The sequence below is a fragment of the Canis lupus genome, chromosome 32 (assembly GCF_048164855.1).
Source record: "Canis lupus baileyi chromosome 32, mCanLup2.hap1, whole genome shotgun sequence".
In the NCBI taxonomy this organism is placed as follows: Eukaryota; Metazoa; Chordata; class Mammalia; order Carnivora; family Canidae; genus Canis; species Canis lupus.
The window spans coordinates 28,677,870-28,697,471 of record NC_132869.1 but is presented as its reverse complement, the minus strand read 5'-3'; the positions used below and the strand labels follow the sequence as shown (position 1 = coordinate 28,697,471).

General features: G+C 34.7%; 1 protein-coding gene across 10 annotated transcripts in view; it reads left to right on the top strand.

The window, feature by feature from the left end:
• Positions 1–19,602, top strand: part of ICE2 (interactor of little elongation complex ELL subunit 2) — a 65,215-nt gene that overhangs the window by 42,983 nt on the left and 2,630 nt on the right. For 8 of the 10 annotated variants that reach the window (XM_072808903.1, XM_072808901.1, XM_072808906.1 and 5 more), the window contains 3 exons: positions 12,440–12,524; positions 13,793–13,843; positions 16,858–17,116. In XM_072808903.1, coding sequence (XP_072665004.1) covers positions 12,440–12,524; positions 13,793–13,843; positions 16,858–17,116 — 395 coding nt within the window. The remainder of the gene's footprint in view (positions 1–12,439; positions 12,525–13,792; positions 13,844–16,857; positions 17,117–19,602) is intronic. The other 2 variants (XM_072808907.1, XM_072808905.1) reach the window with 1 other exon arrangement.

The following is a 19,602-nucleotide window of genomic DNA, read 5'->3' as shown; positions in this document are numbered from 1 at the left end:
AATTGAAGGCTGATGCTTAACCAGCTGAGCCACTCCAGGCACCCCAAGAAAGAATTTTTTCTTAGCTAAAAATTAAAAGTGGACTAAAACAAAAGGAGCAATAACTTTTCTATATATTTTTTCTTTTCTATATTTATACATAATTTTTAAGTGTCTGCATGGTACTCTTTCTGTTCTAAGATAATAGAATAGTTGTAAAGTACACCATTGATTTGATATGTTTTTCTCTTCCATTTTTAACTTTTTTTTTAAAAGGTATATTTATTTTAAAGAGAGAGAATGGGAGGGGTTAGAGAAGAGTAGAGGGAGAAGGAGAGAGAGAGTCTTAAGCAGATTCTGCACTGAGCCCAACATGGCTAGATCTCACCACCCTGAGATCACAACCTGAGCCGAAACCAAGAGTCAGATGCCCATCTGACTGTGCCAGTCACTCACCCTTTCAATTTTTAACTTTAAGTACATTTTTAGAAATGAAAAGAATATAAATGTACAGCTCAGGGAATTATTTGTTAGTTAACAAAGCTAACACCTCTGTAACTACTATCCAGATCAAGAAGCTGAAAATTTACCAGTGCCCCAGAAGACCCACAAGTGACCTTGCCAGTCATTGCCTTTTTCCTCTTTTCCAATGGCAATCATTATTCTGATAGTTTTGTTTTGCCACTTGATACAAATGGAATCATAAAATAGTAATCTTTTGTTTATGCTTCCTTTCAATTAACATAGTTTTTGAAATTTATCCATGCTTTGTGTAGCAGTTGTTTACTTCTATTGTTTTGATATTCCTTTGTAAGAATATACTATAATTTATCCATTTAACTTCTATTTTTTAAAAAAGTATTATTTGAGAGAACACACACACACACACACACACACACACACACACACGAGCAGGGGGAGGGGCAGAGGGAGAGGGAAATGCAGTCTCCCTGCTCAGCAGGGAGCCTGACATGGGGCTTGATCCCAGGACAGACACTTAACTGACTAAGACATCTGGGTACCCCTCTACATCTGGTACCCCTCTACCCCTTAACTTTGATACACGGTTTATGTAGTATTTAACTTTACATGGAATATCAAGATTTTATTTTCCATTTTTAACACTGTTTATTGAAAAGACCACCCTTTCTCTGCTACTCTTCAATGCTACTTGTATTATAAATCATATCTGTGAATCTAATTCTAGACTATGTATCCTTCAGGCAGTACCTGTTTTAATTACTCTAACTAGAGTAATTACTTAATTTTTCTAGGTACTCTAGCTGGACAATTAACATTGTAAATTACTTTATAAAATGTTCTACTCTGTAAAGTGAATCTTGTCAACTTATTTTTCTTCCGGATTCTTGGCTATTCTTGACCATTTGTATTTACAAATTTTGGAATCAGCTTGTCAGTTTCTATCAACAACAACAAAATTGGGATTTTTGTTAGCAAGTACATTGACTCAATGTAGAGTAAATCGATAGCTTCACAATAACATATCTTCCAATTTGTGGACTTTATAAAATCCTTTATTTATATCTTTAATTTCTATTAGTATTTTAGGATTTTCTATGTAGAGATCTTGTATATCTTTTGTTAAGTGTGTTTTGCTATTTGATATTTTTAAGTTATTATAAATGATATTTCTGACATTTTATTTTCTTGTGGTTTATTACTAAAATATAAAATTTATTTACATATTCATTTTCTTTTTTTAATATTTTTAATTATTTATTCATGAGAGACACACAGAGAGAGGCGGAGAAGCAGGCTCCATGCAGGGAGCCCGACGTGGGACTCGATCCTGGGTCTCCAGGATCATGCCCTGGGCCGAAGGCAGGTGCTAAACCACTGAGCCACCCAGGCTGCCCACATATTCATTTTCTATATTGATCTTCTACTTTGCAACTTTGCTAAACTCATTTTAATAATTCAGGTTTTTTAATTAATCAGCCGTGTCTTCTGCAAATAATGGCCATTTTATTTCTTCTTTCCAATCTTTATACTTTTTATTTTTCTTGCCTTCATTGCCTCACACTTGAATACAAGGTAAATACAGGGGCTTTTTCCTTATTTCTCATCTTAAAAGGGAATGTTTTGTTGTTTTTTAAATATTTTATTTATTTATTCATAAGAGATGCAGAGGGAGAAGCAGGCTCTCTCTCTCTATCATAAATAAATAAATGAATAAATAAATCTTTTTTTTTAAAAGTTCCTTTCTGTACCTAGTTTAAGAATTTTTTTTAAAGATTTATTTATTTATTTATTCATGATATATATATATAGAGAGAGAGAGGCAGAGACACAGGAGAAGGAAGAGAAGCAGGCTCCATGCCGGGAGCCCAACGCGGGACTCGATCCCGGACTCCAGGATCGCGCCCTGGGCCAAAGGCAGGCGCCAAACTGCTGAGCCACCCAGGGATCCCCGTAGTTTAAGAATTTTAATCATGAATTGGTTAAAAAAAAAAAAAAAAAAAATCAGATATTTTCTTTGCTTTTATTGATATGATGGTATGACTTTTATTCTAATGTGATGACTCTTGTTGATTCATTTAAAAATATTAATCCAACCTTGTGTTCCTGCAATAAACCCAGCTTAATCATAATATATTACTCTTTTTACATATTGGTAGATTTAGTTTAATATTAATTTTTTTTAAATTTTTTAAAAATGCTGTGTATATTTATTTACCCATAATACTTGAGCTCAAAGACTTCATTGAGCTCAGTGTATAGTAGCAAAGAAGTATGAAGTAAGTACCTATAGAATCTTTTTATTTTGCAGTGTTTAGTATTTTTGGTGATTTCTTTTTTTTAATAATTTTATTTTTTATTGATGTTCAATTTGCCAACATACAGAATAACACCCAGTGCTCATCCCATCAAGTGCTCCCCTCAGTACCCGTCACCTATTCACCCCCGCCCCCCACCCTCCTCCCCTTCCACCACCCCTAGTTCGTTTCCCAGAGTTAGGAGTCTTTTAATATTAATTCTGCCATCTGTGTTTATGAGTGAGATTGGCCTATAACATCTTGCCGAGGTATTCGTATTAAGATTATGTTTATACTGTAAAATGAGTTGGTATGTATTCCTTCTTCTTCTCTTATCTGGTAGAATTTCTATAAAATTGGTATTATTTCTCCTACAAGTAAATGTTTGGTACAAGTTACCTAGGAAGCAATGGGCCTAAAGTTTTCCTTTTTGAGAAGCTTCTAATTATCAATTCTGTTTTTAAATTAATTTTAGAGCCATTCACATGTTTAATTTCTTGCATCAGTTTTGTAACTTGTGTATGTTTTTAAGAAATTTGTTCAGTTTCTTTAAATTTTCAAAATTATTGGTGTAAAAGTCTTTATAATATCCTCTTACGATCTTTTAATATCTATAGTACCTGTAGAAAATTACTACACATCACTAATAAATTTGAGTTTATATATACCCATTTTAATATGTTTTCTATTTAACTCATAGTTTTAAGGGCTTTTTTTTGTCCTAGTGCGATAATGTGAATTGCATATTTTTTATTCCATTTTTCCCCTTTTTATCAGCATAGTTCTATATTAATGTAATTAATGTATTCTTTTACTACTCTTTTAAGGGTTACTCTACAGGTGTCCTAACGTAGTAGCTCCTAGCCATAGGTGACTATTTTAAATTTATTAAAATTAAATAAAACTTAAAATTCAGTTTCTCAGTCATACTGACCATATTCCAGATACTAGAAAGCTATACCTGGTTACCATATTGAACAGTGCAGTTATTTCCATCATCACAAAAAAAGTTCAGTTGGACAGTGCTACTCTAATAATTATAACATATATCCCTGACTTATCCTCATTAAATAGTGTTTTATTTTTCTGTACATTATTTGTGTACATTTGATATTTGTTTACATTTATTATATATTTACCCTTTTATTTTTTTTTATATTTACCCTTTTAATGCTTTTCTTATATCTCTAAGATTCTATCTAGTATCATTTTTCTGTACCTGAAGAGAAATAATTCATATCTTTTAGTATTATCTTTATTATAGATATCTTAGTGACAATGACTCCTTTTTATTTATCGAAAAGGTTTTTTTTTATTATTTCACCTTTATCCTGGAAGGATAGATATTTCATTTTCTGGCTTTCATTTCTAGCTGTCCATCCTCCCCCCCCCCCACCCCCGGTAGATTTAAATTTTTCTTTCTTCCTGCTTTTCAACAATTTTCCTATAATATACTTAGGTTTTCCTTGTAAATATTCCTTTTGGGGTTTATATTGTTCCTTGAATATGTGACTTGATAGCTTTTAGCAATTTTGGAGAATTCTCAGTCATTATGTCACTAAACACCACTTCTTCCCCATTCTTCTCTCTTTCTCCTCTGGGATTTTATTCACATTATGTTACATCTGACTATAACCCTAATGTCCTTTGCATTCTTTTCCTTATTTACCTTTCCTTTTGGCTCTTCATGCATCATTTTTGATATTTTTTCTAATTCATTAATTCCCTCTTCACCTGTCTCTAACACTATTTAACCCATGACTTGAGTCCTTAATTTCAATTACTGTATTCTTCAGTTCTAGATTTTCCTTTTGGTTCTTTTTTATAGATTATAATTTTCTACAGAGATTCTCTATCTTTCCTTAAGCCTATTAGGCAAAACTCTTTTAAAGTCTGTGTTCAGTACTTCTGTTATCTAGATTTCCTATGTGTCTTTTCTGTTATCTTTTGTTTATTTCTTTCTTAGGGCTGGTGTAACAAAGTACCACAAACTAAATGGCTTAAAACAGAAATTTCTTGTTTCGTAGTTCTAGAGCCAAAAAATACAAAACCAGGGTGTTATTGGGCCATGTTCCCTCTGAAACCTGTAGGAGAGAATCCTTCATTGCCTTTTCTATCTTCTGGTATCTGCCAGTAATTTTTGGCATCTTTGGCTTGTAGATGCATCACCCTCTTCTCTGGTTCCCTCATCATATGGCATCTTTTTCTTGTGTGTCTCTCTCCTCTTCTTAGGACACCAGTCATAATGGATTAAGGGTCCACCCTGCTGCAGTATGACTTCATGTTAATCTTTGTTATATCTGCTATGATCATATTTCCAAGGGAGGTCATGTTCTGAGGTACTGTGGGTCCTTTGCAAAGCACACAATTCATCTCATAACATGTTTCATTTTTTTAATTGTTATTACATGTTTCATCGTATGCCAGGTTCTTCTTTATCAAAGGCCAGGTCTTATATATGAAAAATTGTGGAGATAATGAGAAAGTTAAAATGTTATCTTTCCCTAAACAGGATTACTTTTGATTCATCTTAATTCCATTGCAGGAATTTAGATAATTTGAAGCTTGACTTTGGACCCTAGAAAGACCAGTCTGTTTCCCACTTATTGCTAGGGTATTGCTATTCAGGATCTGTGCATATGTAACCGGACTGACACTGCCAATCATTGAAAAGACCTGTTTGCAAGGCTGACCCTTAGCTGGTATCTAGGAACATGCCTAGTAAACTGTTCCTGTACTGATAATAAGACTTTCTTTAGCTGATAAGGATGGCTCATAGTACCTGTACTGTACAAACAATGTGTGTTTATTCAGCTTATTCTGAACATCTGCTTTCCTTTGAGAGTCTAATTTTGGTATGTGCTAGGCAGAGGGCACCTACATGATGAGCCCCCCAACTAAAAACTTTGAGTGCTGAATTGCTAATGAACTTTCAAAAAAAACTGTTTCTGGAAGAATTAAGTGCACCCTATGTGACTTCAGTGGGAAGGGACTTTTTTTTTTTCATTGTGATAAACTATACATATTTTAGAATAACATTGAATTCACCATTTCAGCCATTTTAGTGTACAGTTCAGCAAAGATTTTTAGTACAATTCAGTGATATTAAGTAGATTCACAGAGTTGTGCAGCTGTCACCACTATCCACTTCCAGAACTTTTTCATCATCCCAGACAGAAACTCAAAAGAGACTCAGAGATTTCACCTGGTTTCCTCTGGATTTCACTCCGCACACCTTTTCCTTTTGCTGCTTCTTCTTTCTTCTTCCTCTCCTCCTCCTCCTCCTCTTTCTCCTCTTCCTCCTCTTCCTCCTTCTCTTCCTTTTCCTCCTCTTCTTCTCTTCCTCCTCCTTCTCCTTCTCCTTCTTTTATATCCTTTTGCTATAAGTCTTAACCATGAGTACAACTGTATGTTGAATCCTATGATCTTTTAGAGATTCACCAAACCCAGGGGACTGCTTTTTACACAAGGTCCCAACTCAGAGCTTAGATGTTCAGTTCGTTGATAGATCCTGAAATCCAGTTTTTGTTCCTCTGATCCTTAGAGACTGTTGAAAGCCCTGGTCCATTTCTTAGCCTTTTGTTGCTTTTTCCAGAGAAAAGCAACCCCAGGGGCCAGGTTGACATCTCTGGGTCTCTTTCTTCTTCTATTTGTTGATTTCTTTACCCTTCACCCACACAAATGTATATCCAATCCCTTTCCTGGTTGCCACTAACAAATTATATACATTAATTGCTTATGATATCTATTGCCTGTCTGTATGTTTCTTGTTTACTGTTAGTATCTCAAGCTCCTAGAACAGTATCTGACACATGGAGATACTCAATTATGTTTAGAATGAGTGAAGTTGCCTTTGATAATTGGTTAAAGGAACAGTAAAAGTCAAGGAGAGTGGAAGTGGTAGAAGACAAACCACTGAATTCAATTACTTTATTCTTTTTACTGTCTTTAGCTGTGCATAAGAAGCCACTGGGATATAGGAAGAGAATGTTATAACTAACTTATTTTTTTCTCCAAATAACAATTAAACATTATTCGTATTAAGTATGTGGATTGGTAAGTGGTACTGTCTCTTTATATTGTCATACAATCCTGTCACATAAAATACTGAAAAAATCTTCACCATCTTCATATAGCATACCCCTAGGGAGACAGTTCCATATGAATGGCCACCCCCAGAGCTATGCCATACAGCATCCTTGGTTATATTAAGTATGATTTTGTTGCCAAAAATAAAAGATGTCACTTATTATAAACAAAAACCTTGTACATCTGTATACTTCAAAAACTTGAAATCAGATTAAGGGGGGAAAAACCCTTTTAAAATCCTCCAGAGAACCCTAAGAATAGGAATGTAGCCCCTATCTTAACATTTATAAGAAAAACTGGTTAACATCAGGGAAGATGGACTTTTTACTAATAGAAATTAGAGAAAAAGCTTTGTGTTATTGGTGTATGATGTTAAAAACAATCGGTGTCACTCTAGTGACACTCTAGTGATAAGGCATTTGTTTTATGTGGATCTTTGTATCATTGTATCTTTTTTAGCTATGGGAGCCATTAAAACCTATAGAAAAATGAATTGGACTTTAAATCCATCCTAGTTGTATCACACAGTTTTATTCTTTTTTTAAGATTTTATTTATTTATTCATGAAAGAGAGAGGCATAGGCATAGGAAGAAGCAGGCTCCCTGCAGGGAGCCCAATGCGGGACTGGATCCCAGGACCCTGGGATCACGACCTGAGCCCAAGGCAGACGCTCAACCTCTGAATCACCCAGGTGTCCTATCACACAGTTTTAAACTAAGATTTCTCAAACAAGAAAGCCTAGCCAACTATACTTTGTATATTATTTTCATTTTTCAAAAGAATTTTGGTCTAAGTGCTACTGATGAACAGTTTTTAATGTGTGTAGACCACAGCTATATGCAAAAAAGAAAAGTTCAGAATAATTAAATGACTTACACATAGATACAGAGTTTATCAGTTGGCAGGACCAGAATTGAATCACATTTTTTAAGTGTTATTAACTTTGCCATAAAACTGAAAAGGCTAGGGAAGAATTGAGGGAGGGGTGAGGAGGTATCAGCTGTAACAAAAATGAAGCATTCTGTGTGACAGTACTACTCAGTGTAAATTAAAACAAATGACTTTGCTGTTTAGAAACTAAATTCTTAAAGTCTTGACCAGAAATTTCCCAAGTGCTTATATTTTCTTTCCCATGCACTCATACACCATAATCCTTCCTCAACTGTGGCCTGAGTTTTCCTCCCAACCATTGCTAGCCACACCTCCATTTAACTTAAGCATTTGTCATTTTTTCCCCATTCAGCCCTATGAGCTCAAGATTTCAAGGAAATTTGGTTAATTTCTCCTCAAAAAATCATATTTAGGGGTAGTACATTAGATCCTTTGGAGTAAACAGTGAGAGTAGAGTTTATCTGCATGATTGAGTGATTCAATCATGTCTTACCTGACAAAGTGATGTAAGATCTCAATTACTTTAACTGAAGAGCAGCACATTGGTTTGTAGGACATGGTTCAGTAATTCTCAAATTTGGTGGTTCATCAGAATCACTTGTAGGGCTTGTTAAAGTAGGCCCTGACCCTGTAGTGTCTGATTCATTGGTCTGGATCGAGACCCAAGACTTAGCCTTTCTAGCATGTTCTCAGGTACTGCTGATGCTGCTAGTTTGAGGACAGCTAATTATTGTAGCTCATAGTCTCTTTTTCATGTAGAATATATGTACTTTTTTTTTTTAATGTTGCTTTGCTTTACTGTGAACATGTTCTCTTCCCCTTGATTGTGGCATTTTTTTTCTTCATGTCCCATAAAAACATTGAGATACTCCTTAAAGAAAATTCCCGAAGTAATCTTTCACAGTAAGAGAACCTTCTAATCCTTTAATTATATCAATTCTACATAGTTGACATAAGCTGGGCCTTGCTTTTGCACAGTTCTGAGATACACCAATTTCAGTTACTACAGTCTATTAACTATAACAAATTTCATAAAGTACAGACTTCACTGCTGACTTTTCAGTCTACATGTCACTAAAAAATAACAGATGCACATCATGACCAGTGACCAGTCATGTCACATTTTCCAAACTCTGTCAGTGGTCACTTTGCACCTCTTACTGAGTTCATACACAGAAAACAGTCTGTGTATTTGTGTTCCCTCCTTATGCCCCAGTGATAAACTCATGTAATTTTATAAAAGTGGATAATCAAAGAATTAGCCAACAATAATTAAAGCACAGCAAGGAAAAAGTGATACTACTGGAAGCAAAATTCAAATTGAACATAAATGGAGTTAGGAAACAGCGGACAGTGGGAATGTTGACCCCACTGATGTTCAAGAGACTCTAGATATGCCACCACAGGAATTTAGTGAAGGCAAACTTATGGACATAAATGAGGACAGTGGTTGTGACATAAAGAGTGATACCAGCATAAGATTTTACATGAAAGGAACTCTGGGAGATATTTCTTGACATGTGAAGCACAAGGATACAATGTTGGCATCTGATCCTAACTCAGAAAGGAGTATGACTATCCACGGCATAGGAAAGATTTTTTGCTTCCTATCATACATTGTTCCAGAAGAAGTGACAAGCAGTGTTCAAACTGCTCTTGAGTTTTTTATAAATAATTTTCAGTGTTTTTAATGTATTAAATTACAGTGTACTAAATAAATATTAGTTTTGCTTTTTTTTATTTCCCTATACCTTTATAATTGATCAGAAATTCATATTTGGATCATGAATCTAAAATTTTTTTTGAAGATTTATTTATTTATTTTAGAGAGAATAAGGGGAGGAGCAGCAGAGGATAGAAAGTGTTAAGCAGACTCCACCCTGAGTGCAGAGCCCAATAGAGGGCTCCATCTTACAACCCTGAGATCAGGACCTGAGCCGAAACCAAGCTGGAGGCTTAACTGACTGCGCCTAGGTGCCCCAACAACAAAAAAAAGTTTTTAAAGATTTATTTATTTATGTGAGAGAGAAGGAGAGAGTGTGCATGCACCTGCATAAGTAGGGGAAGGGGCAGAAGGAGAGGGAGAAAGAAGCAGACTCTCCACTGAATATAGAGTGTGATGAGGGCTTGATCTCATGACCGTGAGATCATGACCTGAGCTGAAATCAAGAATCAGATGCTTAACTAAGCCACTCAGGCACCCTTTGACAAATTTTTTTAAGTTTTGGAACAATTGTAACTTTTCCCATTGTTCATTAAAATTGCCTGCATGGTTTCAGCTTGTATGATTATTTTTATCATCCCATACTACATACAAAGCAAGGACTGTATGTATGTATATGTATATGTATGTATATATGTATGATTGGACATATATATATAGTCTTTAATTGTATTATATAAAGGTTTTATTTGTACTCTGTAAAGAGTGTTTCCCAACCTTGATACACACACAAAAAAAATACTTGGATAGCTCACTGTGATATACAAAAGAGCTCCTGGCTGAAGGGCAGTGGCCAGGAAACTTTCCATCCCAAGCCTTGCTTAGCTGCCCCAAGAGCCAGGGAGATAAATATTTCAACCACCACATGTATGAGTCATTTAAGGCCCACAGGTGAAAATACTCCAATATTGAGAGAATTGTTAACTCCTTGAGGAAGTAGGCGTCAGCACTTAGTATGGTGTTCTCTATATAGTTATTTTTGGCTGACCATGTTTGACATACTATAATACATATTTTTTTATTTGAAATTTCTTTAAAAAGCTAAGACTTGTTAATCTGCTCAAAGGCATATTTAGTAAATGTCTAAATATGTTTTATTGTATTTAATATTCTCTTTCTACAGTTATTAAAGCATTAAAATGTGTCTTACTAGAAATGTCACTGTATAGTGAGTATTAGAAATGTTGAGGTGAAACTGAAACTTGGCATAGGAAATAACAAGTAGGCATTGCAAAAATAGATTCATTGTTTTAAGGAAAAACATCTGGTGAAAATGTTCCCAATTCTTTCTATAAATACAAAGTAATCGAAAGGAGGCTTTATATGAAAATGAGATAAGTGCTTTTTTTTGGTCCCAGTGATTAACATCAGCTTCCCCAGTAATGTGTTTTGATAACTAAATATTACAAGTTCAAAATAAAAACAAAAAATGCTATTATTTTCAGCATGATGAGTTTTACATTCTTTTCATACTAATTGATATTTTTAACTCTAGTACAATAGCATGATTTTTGTATTGACTTGATTATATAACATTTAACTCAGTGCTGTCTTTCATATCATTCTTCCTTGATAGATTTCAAGGCCTAAGTGTACTATCTTAACTTATTTTGTTGTAGAACATACACATTACTTTTTAAAATTGAAGTGTCCTCTTTTGCTACTTTGTTTCTTGGAATTCTGGAATTATGTTTGTAAGAAAGTAGACTTTAAGCAGACTTCTTTTTGTAACCATGTAGAATATTATGGTGTGCTCTAATTAAAAGCCAGATTTGTTTTTGAGCTTTATTGTGGTATAATTGACAAATTAAATTGTAAAATATTTAAAGTCTACATCATGATGTTTGCTATATATACACATTGTAAAGTGATTCCTCTCATCCAGTTAATTAATACCTCTATCCCCACATATTTATAGTTTTGATTTTTCTTTTTTGAGAACATTTAAGTTCTACTCTTTTAGCAAATTTCAATTGTGCAATATAGTGTTATCATCTATAGTCACCATATTATACTTTTTAGATTCTCAGACCCTATGTGGCTGAAAGTTTGTACCCTTTTACCACCTCTCCCTATTCCTTCCTCCCTCAGCCTCTGGGAACCACTTTTCTCCTCTGTTTCTGTGAGTTTGACTTTTATTTTTAGAGTCCATATATAATTGATATCATGTGGTATTTTCTTTCTCTGTCTTATTTCACTTAGCATAATGCCCTTAAGTCTATCTGTTGTTATTAATAGCATAATTTCCTTCTTTCTCTTGACTGAATAATATTTGTGTGTGTGTGTGTGTCTCTCATATCTTCTTTATCCATTCATCCGTTGATGGACACTTAAGTTGTTGCCTTGTCTTGGCTATTGTAAATAATTAAACTGGATTTTTATAATCTAATCTTTATCTTAAGAACCAAGTGTGTTGGGGATCCCTGGGTGGCTCAGCGGTTTAGCACCTGCCTTTGGCCCAGGGCGCGATCCTGGAGTCCTGGGATCGAGTCCCACGTTGGGCTCCCGGCATGGAGTCTGCTTCTCCCTCTGCCTGTGTCTCTGCCTCTTTCTCTCCATGTCTGTCATGAATAAATAAATAAAATCTTAAAAAAAAAAAAAAAAAAGAACCAAGTGTGGAGGCGCCTGGATGGCTCAGTTGGTTAAGTGGCTAACTCTTGATTTCAGCTCAGGTCATGATCTCAGAGTTCTGAGATTCAGCCCCACATCAGGCTCTGCTGGGCACAGAGTCTGCTTGAAATTCTCTCCCCCTCTCCCTCTGCCCCTTCCCTCATTCTCTCTCTTTCTCAAATAAAATCTTTTAGAAAAATAAACACTTTATTTAATAAACTTAATAAAATGTGTAATTCTCCTCTTTTTAGAATGTAAAGTTCCTTTACAGTTGTTACAATTTTGTAAAAACTTCTCTAAGGACCCTGGATAACTTTTGCTTTTTAAATACTGCAACTGTTCTTTTTGAAGTTTGATATTTTATTTTAGGGCACATCGATGCATTTACTTCAAAACTTTTTCTGTTAGAAGAAATTACCTCAGAAGAATTAAAAGAAAAACTTTCAGCACTCAAGTAAGAAAGTTTACTTTGTGGTGGGATTTTTAAAACTTATTAATATAATGACTAATTTTTGTTTATTTCTAAATATTGGGTAAGTTTAAATCATTTATTTTCAAGACTTTTAATCTTTTTCTGCATTTAGGCTTCCCCTGGCCCAGTTTGTGATCCATCTATATTAATCATATCCCTTTTCAAATTAAATCAAATGCCAGTGGCACCAGCCTTTCTACTTCAGACAAAGAAGGCTAGAAAAAGAGTAATAGCCCACCATCTGAGAGGTGCATGGGAGCACCACTTTCAAAGATGGAAAAGAACAGGAGAGTCATAGACTCTTAGCTCTAAAGGTTATATACATTTATTTAGACATCCTAACTTCTTAAAGTTTCCCCTGTGCCACATATTACTGTACATCATATAAATGAGTTTATTGTGCTCAGGACTCCAAATATGTAAATGCAAAGGAAAATAACTTAGGAACATAATCTAATTTATATCTCACAGCTTTCTAGGAAGGACTGGTGGTAGTATTATCCCCATTTTGTCTGTGGGGAAACTGGAACTTAGAGTGACTTATTCCAGAGCACACAGGTGAACTAGAGTGACAGCCTTGGAAGTTAATGTTTGATTGACCATTAGGATGGGAAATTGTCCTGACTTAGACTGGTCGCAGAGTTTCTCCTTTGGAGCTTGACACATTTTTTTGAAGGGTCTCAGATTCAATCTTGAATTCTCTGCTTATTCTTAAAAATGTCCACTTCTATTATAAGGACTGCCTCCTTTGAGGAATAACTTTTTCTTTACACTAATAAGAAGGCTTTTCCATACATTACTCACTGCCCGCCCCACCATTCCCAATGAAACCCATTTTTAAATAAATACTAGGGGAAATAAATTTAAGTCTAGAATAGATACTAAAGAAATACCTATCCTGCTGCCACTCGGTGGCTTCTCTGGCATCACACATTTAAAAGACTTCTCAGTTTCTTTGGAAGCTAATTCACCACCATCTCTAAAAGGCAAACTCTTTTGCAGATTAGTTCTGAATATAAAATAGTGAGCTCTTCGCAACTGCTCTGATTCACACAGGCCAACTACTTTATGATTTTGAAGAGAAATCAGAAAATGGCAAAAATTAAAGATTATAATTTAATCAAATAATGTTATTCTATGTTTTCTATTTTTTTCTTTGTTAGTGAAGGTAGTTCTCTTTCTGAGGAGCAGTAATTGTTAAGAATACTTTTTTGTTTTTTAATTTTACATTAATTTCTTCTGTTTAATAGGATTTCAAGTTTATTTAACATCCTCCAGCACATTCTAAAGAAATTGAGTAGGTAAGTAGTTTTTGGACATTTTGCATTGATATGTGTGATTTTCTTGGGTGAAAATTCAGAGAAAGTTTGAATATATGCTATTAGGGATCATAGAATGTAACCCAGAAATGCAAAATTTATTCTATTTTGTCAAGGTTGCAATTGTGAAAATAAAAATAAAAAATAGAATATGATAGTATCTGACTTGCTTGCAGTTAAACATTTCTCTGTAAGACTCTGTTGTATTGGTTCCCATTTGCTACTGTAACACATTACCACAAATTTACTGGCTTAAAACAGCACAAACTTATTTTATAGTTTTGGGGGTCAGAAACCCAAAATCACTTTTACTGGACTAAATTTGTATCAGCAGGGCTGATTCTTTTTGGAGGCCCTAAGGGAGCAATCATTTCCTTGTCTTGACTTTCACCTTTTAGTGGCTGCCTGTATTCCTTGACTGTGGCCTCTTTCTCCATCTTCTAAACACATCACTTAAATTTCCGCTTCCTTTGTCTCATTGCACCTTAATCACATTTGGGAAGCCATTAAAGGTAATATACAAAAGTTCTGAAGCTTAGGATATGGATATTATGGAGCCTACATAGCTATGTTGTTTACATTTTCAGGATAAGGAAGCAACATAGAACTAGTGTTCAAAAAATCATTAAGCCTGTGAGAAATCTCCGAATATGAATTTTCCACCTGGTTATTTATCAGACTGTTTTATTATGTGAACTTTTGTTCTCCTTCTGTTATGCCCTTACCAAAAGATAAACTGAAAAACAATTCAAGAATCTGAAATAAAAGTGAAAAATCTCAAAGTTCTCAATCTCTACTTATTATGCTTATTAGTTTCCTGATTTATAAAATGATGGTGTTGAGTTCAGTGATGCCCTAGATATTTTTCAGTTCTGTGGCAGAAATTTTGTCTATTGTGTTCTTCATATGAAGCACAATACTTATACATGAAATTTGTCAAATGCTCTTTGAGATCTTATCAATATCTTAGTTTGTATATTTGTTTTCTACTGTAACTAAGGCAGATTACCACAAAATTGGTGTTTTAAAACAACACAAATTTATTATCTTTCAATTCTGTAAGTGTACCAGGTCTTCTGGGTCAAAATCCATGTGTCAGCAGGACTGAATTTTTCTGTAGGCTCTGGGTGATGGTCTCTTTTCTTTACTTTTGTGAATTCTAGAGGCCATCTGCATTCCTTGGTTTGTGGCCCTTTCCTTTTTCAGAGTTTCAAAGACAGGTTGAGTCCTCACATCACATTGTTCTGACTCCTTTCATGGTTGTAATCTCCCCTATGAGTCCCTCCTGCTTCGCTAGTCTACATTGAAGGACTCTTGATTACAGTGGACCCACTAAGATAATTCAGGAAAATCTTAAGCATTTTAAAATCAACAGGTTAGGAATTCCAATTCCATCTTATTCCCTCTTTGCCATGTAATTTAACATATTTATAGCTTCTAGGGTTTAAGATGTAGGCATCTTTGGAAGGTCATTATTCTGCCTACCGTAATCAGTATCCATCCATACACATTACACCGTGTAGCATTTCTAAAATACTCTTCCCTGAAGTTTCTCATTCTCCATGAATTCTCTGTAAACCAAAACTTTCTTCATTTTTAGTGAAGGTAGTTAAGATATATGATTTTGATCAATAAAACCTCAATCTTTGAAATGTTATTTATTCCTACTACCAAATCAGTTATTATTCATTGCCTTATATAAAAATAAGAAAGTGATTGTTTCTGAAGAAAAATTCTCCAGGGGGTAAGAATACTTCTGAACTTCCTTTTTAAGCAGAAAAGCCATTACTTTTCTGCTTAAAAAAATTAATGGAAACATAACTTATCAGGTTTGTAGGCAGATGCATATAAACTAAAGTATGATTAATTCTTATTTTAAATGATATGGGAAAGAACTGATGTTCTCTTTAGCACCTTTGAGCTATGTAAAATAGGAATGTAAAATCCTAAGAAAGCTCTTTATGTTGATACACTGAATTCCTTAAGCTTTCTAAGGAGAAAAGGAAAATGTAGATTTGATATATTTGACAGAAGTGATTATTTTAACAGTAGAGGATCATGATTAAGGGTATGGCCTATGGATTGAACTACTTGGGTTTATATCAGAATTTGGGCAGATTGCTTAGTATTTTTAATTTCTATTTTTCTGTGATATTGAGTGAATTATTAATATTATGCCTTGAAGATTTGTTGTGGAGGATTTAATAATAAAATGGATATAAACAGTATAACAGTAGTTATTTAGCTCATGATAAACATTCAGAAAAAAAAATTTAGTACCTATCAGCTGCTATTGTTGCTATTCTCAGCACCTCATACTGTATTATGATTATTCCTTTTTTACTTCCACTTTATTTTTAAACTAAGTTCTTTTTTTACTTCTACTTTATTTTTATATCTCTTAAGCTTTGTGTTACTGGGTACAAAGCAAGAGCTGTGTTTGTTGAATGAATTAAAATGGTCTCAGTCGGGACACCTGGGTGGCTCAGCGGTTAAACACCTGCCTTCAGCCCACAAGGCGTGGTCCTGGAGTCCCAGGATCGAGTCCCACATCAGGCTCCCTGCATGGAGCCTGCTTCTCCCTCTGCCTGTGTCTCTGCCTCTCTCTCTCTCAGTATCTCATGAATAAATAAATAAAATATTTTTTAAATGGTCTCTGTATAGGAATATTGTGTATGTACACTCATGAAATACTCTGCAGTATATGTTGTGCGTGGATTAGAGAATTAGGCAGACTGTTTCACATTAAATTATTGAATATTTTGAAAAAAGAAACTACGTATCCTGAACTTTGGAGTAACAATTAAAATTAGTTTCCTAAAAATCATGAAAATATTACTAAAAATAAGATTTCTTAAATCTTACTTGGTCATAAAATATTTTTAGAGGCAGTATTCCATTCCCATAATTGTTGTCAATTCTTAAATCATGATTAAGAAAATGCTGTTGAAATTGACACCATGAACCAGTGAGTTGAATTTCCTTGTATGATTTAGCTTGCAGGAGGGTTCCTACTTGTTGTCTCATGCAGCAGAAGATTCTTCTCTCCTGATCTACAAGACCTCTGATGGAAAAGTTACTAGGACAGCCTACAATTTGCACAAAACACATTGCGGCCTTCCCGGTGTGCCTTCCAGTCTGTCAGTTCCCTGGGTTCCTTTAGATCCCAGTCTGTTACTACCATATCATATCCATCACGGAAGAATACCTTGTACTTTTCCACCTAAATCACTAGGTCCCACACCACAGCAAAAGGTATGATTTTTTTTTTTTGCAGTTAAATGTTCCATGAGGTTATTTATTCATGTATTTCATTGACAATACAATATTTCAATTTCATGTCCACATTAATCACAAGATCATCTAGAAACTGTATCCATAAGAAGGGTAGATAAAGTTGTATGCTTTACTGAATCCAGTCATTGTCAGTGGAAGTTTCTGTTTCTGTAATGTTTGTAAGTCAACTAAAGAAAATTCTATGGCTTACCCAGTGGGAATAAGCTAACTCCCTGTGTTCTTGTGAAAAACAAAGTTATATTTTTTTGTGATTCTTATTTATATATGCTGATTCATTTTATTAAATATTTGAGGCAATTTGCAGAAGAATACTTACAATAAAATTATGATACAATTAAAAATTGATAAGTAGGATATAGAAAAATTAAAAAGTGTTAGTAATTAGTGAATGTAATATCTTATTAAATGTACAATAAACTGTTAAGGACTAAATTATTTGCTAAGTATCGTGTAACTCAGTACTTATTGAGTTATAATTAACTTTACTCTGTTTATAGAATCCTTCCCAGAAATACCAGTTGAATGATTTTTCTGAGACTTTTATAAAGCCATGGCTAGAGATACTCTTCACCATGTCACTCATTCTTTATATCATGTAAAATATTCCAATCTGGGTTTAGCTGTAGGAAAAGTTTTGTTCTATAAAAATGAATCTGAATGTTCAGGAAATAAAAACCAAGTGTATTTTCCTTCCATGCTGCCAAAAACCTTGGAGTCAAAATTATTGTTTGACTTCTATAATCTTCTCAATATGTGTTCTCAGAACATCTATCAATTGTGTATCCTGTGGATATCTTCTGTTCTCTTTTGTTTCTATGTTATATTAATCTGTAAATGTTTTCAAGGCCTTTTAGAAATAGCTGGAATGCAAAAACTGAGGACTTTTATTTTATTTATTTTATTTTTTTTAATTTTTGTTTATTTACTATAGTCACACAGAGAGAGAGAGAGAGAGAGAGAGAGGGAGAGGGGCAGAGGGAGAAGCAGGCTCCATGCACCGGGAGCCCGACGTGGGATTAGATCCCGGGTCTCCAGGATCGCGCCCTGAGCCAAAGGCAGGCGCTAAACCACTGCACCACCCAGGGATCCCCCAAAACTGAGGACTTTTAAATAATTTACAGTGAATGAGGTTTATGTTTTTCAGTGTTTTACCCTAATATTACTGTTTGGGAGGATCTTTTTAGGAAGGAGAACTCCTTGTACATTCTTAGCTAACTTCGGCCATGGATATGTATAAATATGGTTAATTAGTTGCGACAAATGAAAGAATGGATGAAGTTGTTGATATTTTAAACCATCTTATCTACAGTTCTGGTTGGCTATTTTCAGTTTAAATTTCATTTGAGTAATGATTTTTATAACTTATTAAGGTAAAATTTTCTTCACTAACTTAAATATAATAATTGAAAACTTTTCTTGAAAGATTTATATTTTTTCAAGTATAATGGTCTCCTTTTAATTTAGAAATTATGGTTATAGTCTATCACCTGTGACATATAATTATATATGGGGATGACTTACTCCTTTTTGGCGTAATACTTTGGCGTATGATACAATACCATATGTTCAAGATTTGGGCACATCAATCCAAAATTAAACAATTCAGTTATATGTATACCACAAAGCAGTTGCTGATTTATATTTTTTAAGGTACTTCATGTATTCAGTGCCAGGGACAAATCCTTAGTGAAATGATCTAAGATCCAGCTGTTAGGTACAATAGGTAGGTAGATAATTAATGCTTGGTTTGGTATGTTTTCAATCCCTTGAAAATTTTTGGTGATTTCCTACACATCTCCCTACAGTCTAGCCCTATGTTGTTGAGCATTATTCAGCCTTCCTCCCTTACTTTCTCCTAGCCAGGCCATGGGAATGGGACTTTCTAAACCAGTCAAGGTAGGATCCCTGGGTGGCGCAGCGGTTTGGCGCCTGCTTTTGGCCCAGGGCGCGATCCTGGAGACCCGGGATCGAATCCCATGTCGGGCTCCCGGTGCATGGAGCCTGCTTCTCCCTCTGCCTATGTCTCTGCCTCTCTCTCTCTCTGTATGACTATCATAAATAAATAAAAATAAATTAAAAAAAATAATAAACCAGTCAAGGTAAGTGCAGTTAGGGTTTTTAGCTTTAGCAGCAATGGGAAAAGACTAAAGCTTCAGGAAACCTGAGGAAGTAAGACCCTATATGAAATAAAAATCATATACACATTTCATGGTGTAAAAACTTACATAACAAATTTTTTTCTTTTTTTTTTTAAAGATTTTATTTATTTGAGAGGGTGAACGAGAGAGGGCATGAGTGGGGCACATGGGAAGCAGAGGGAGAGAGAGAAGCAGTCTCTCAACTGAGTAGGGAGCCCAACACAGGCTCCATCCTGGGACTCCAGGATCATGGCCTGAGCCAAAGGCAAATGCTTGACCTACTGAGCCACCCAGGCTCCCTGATAC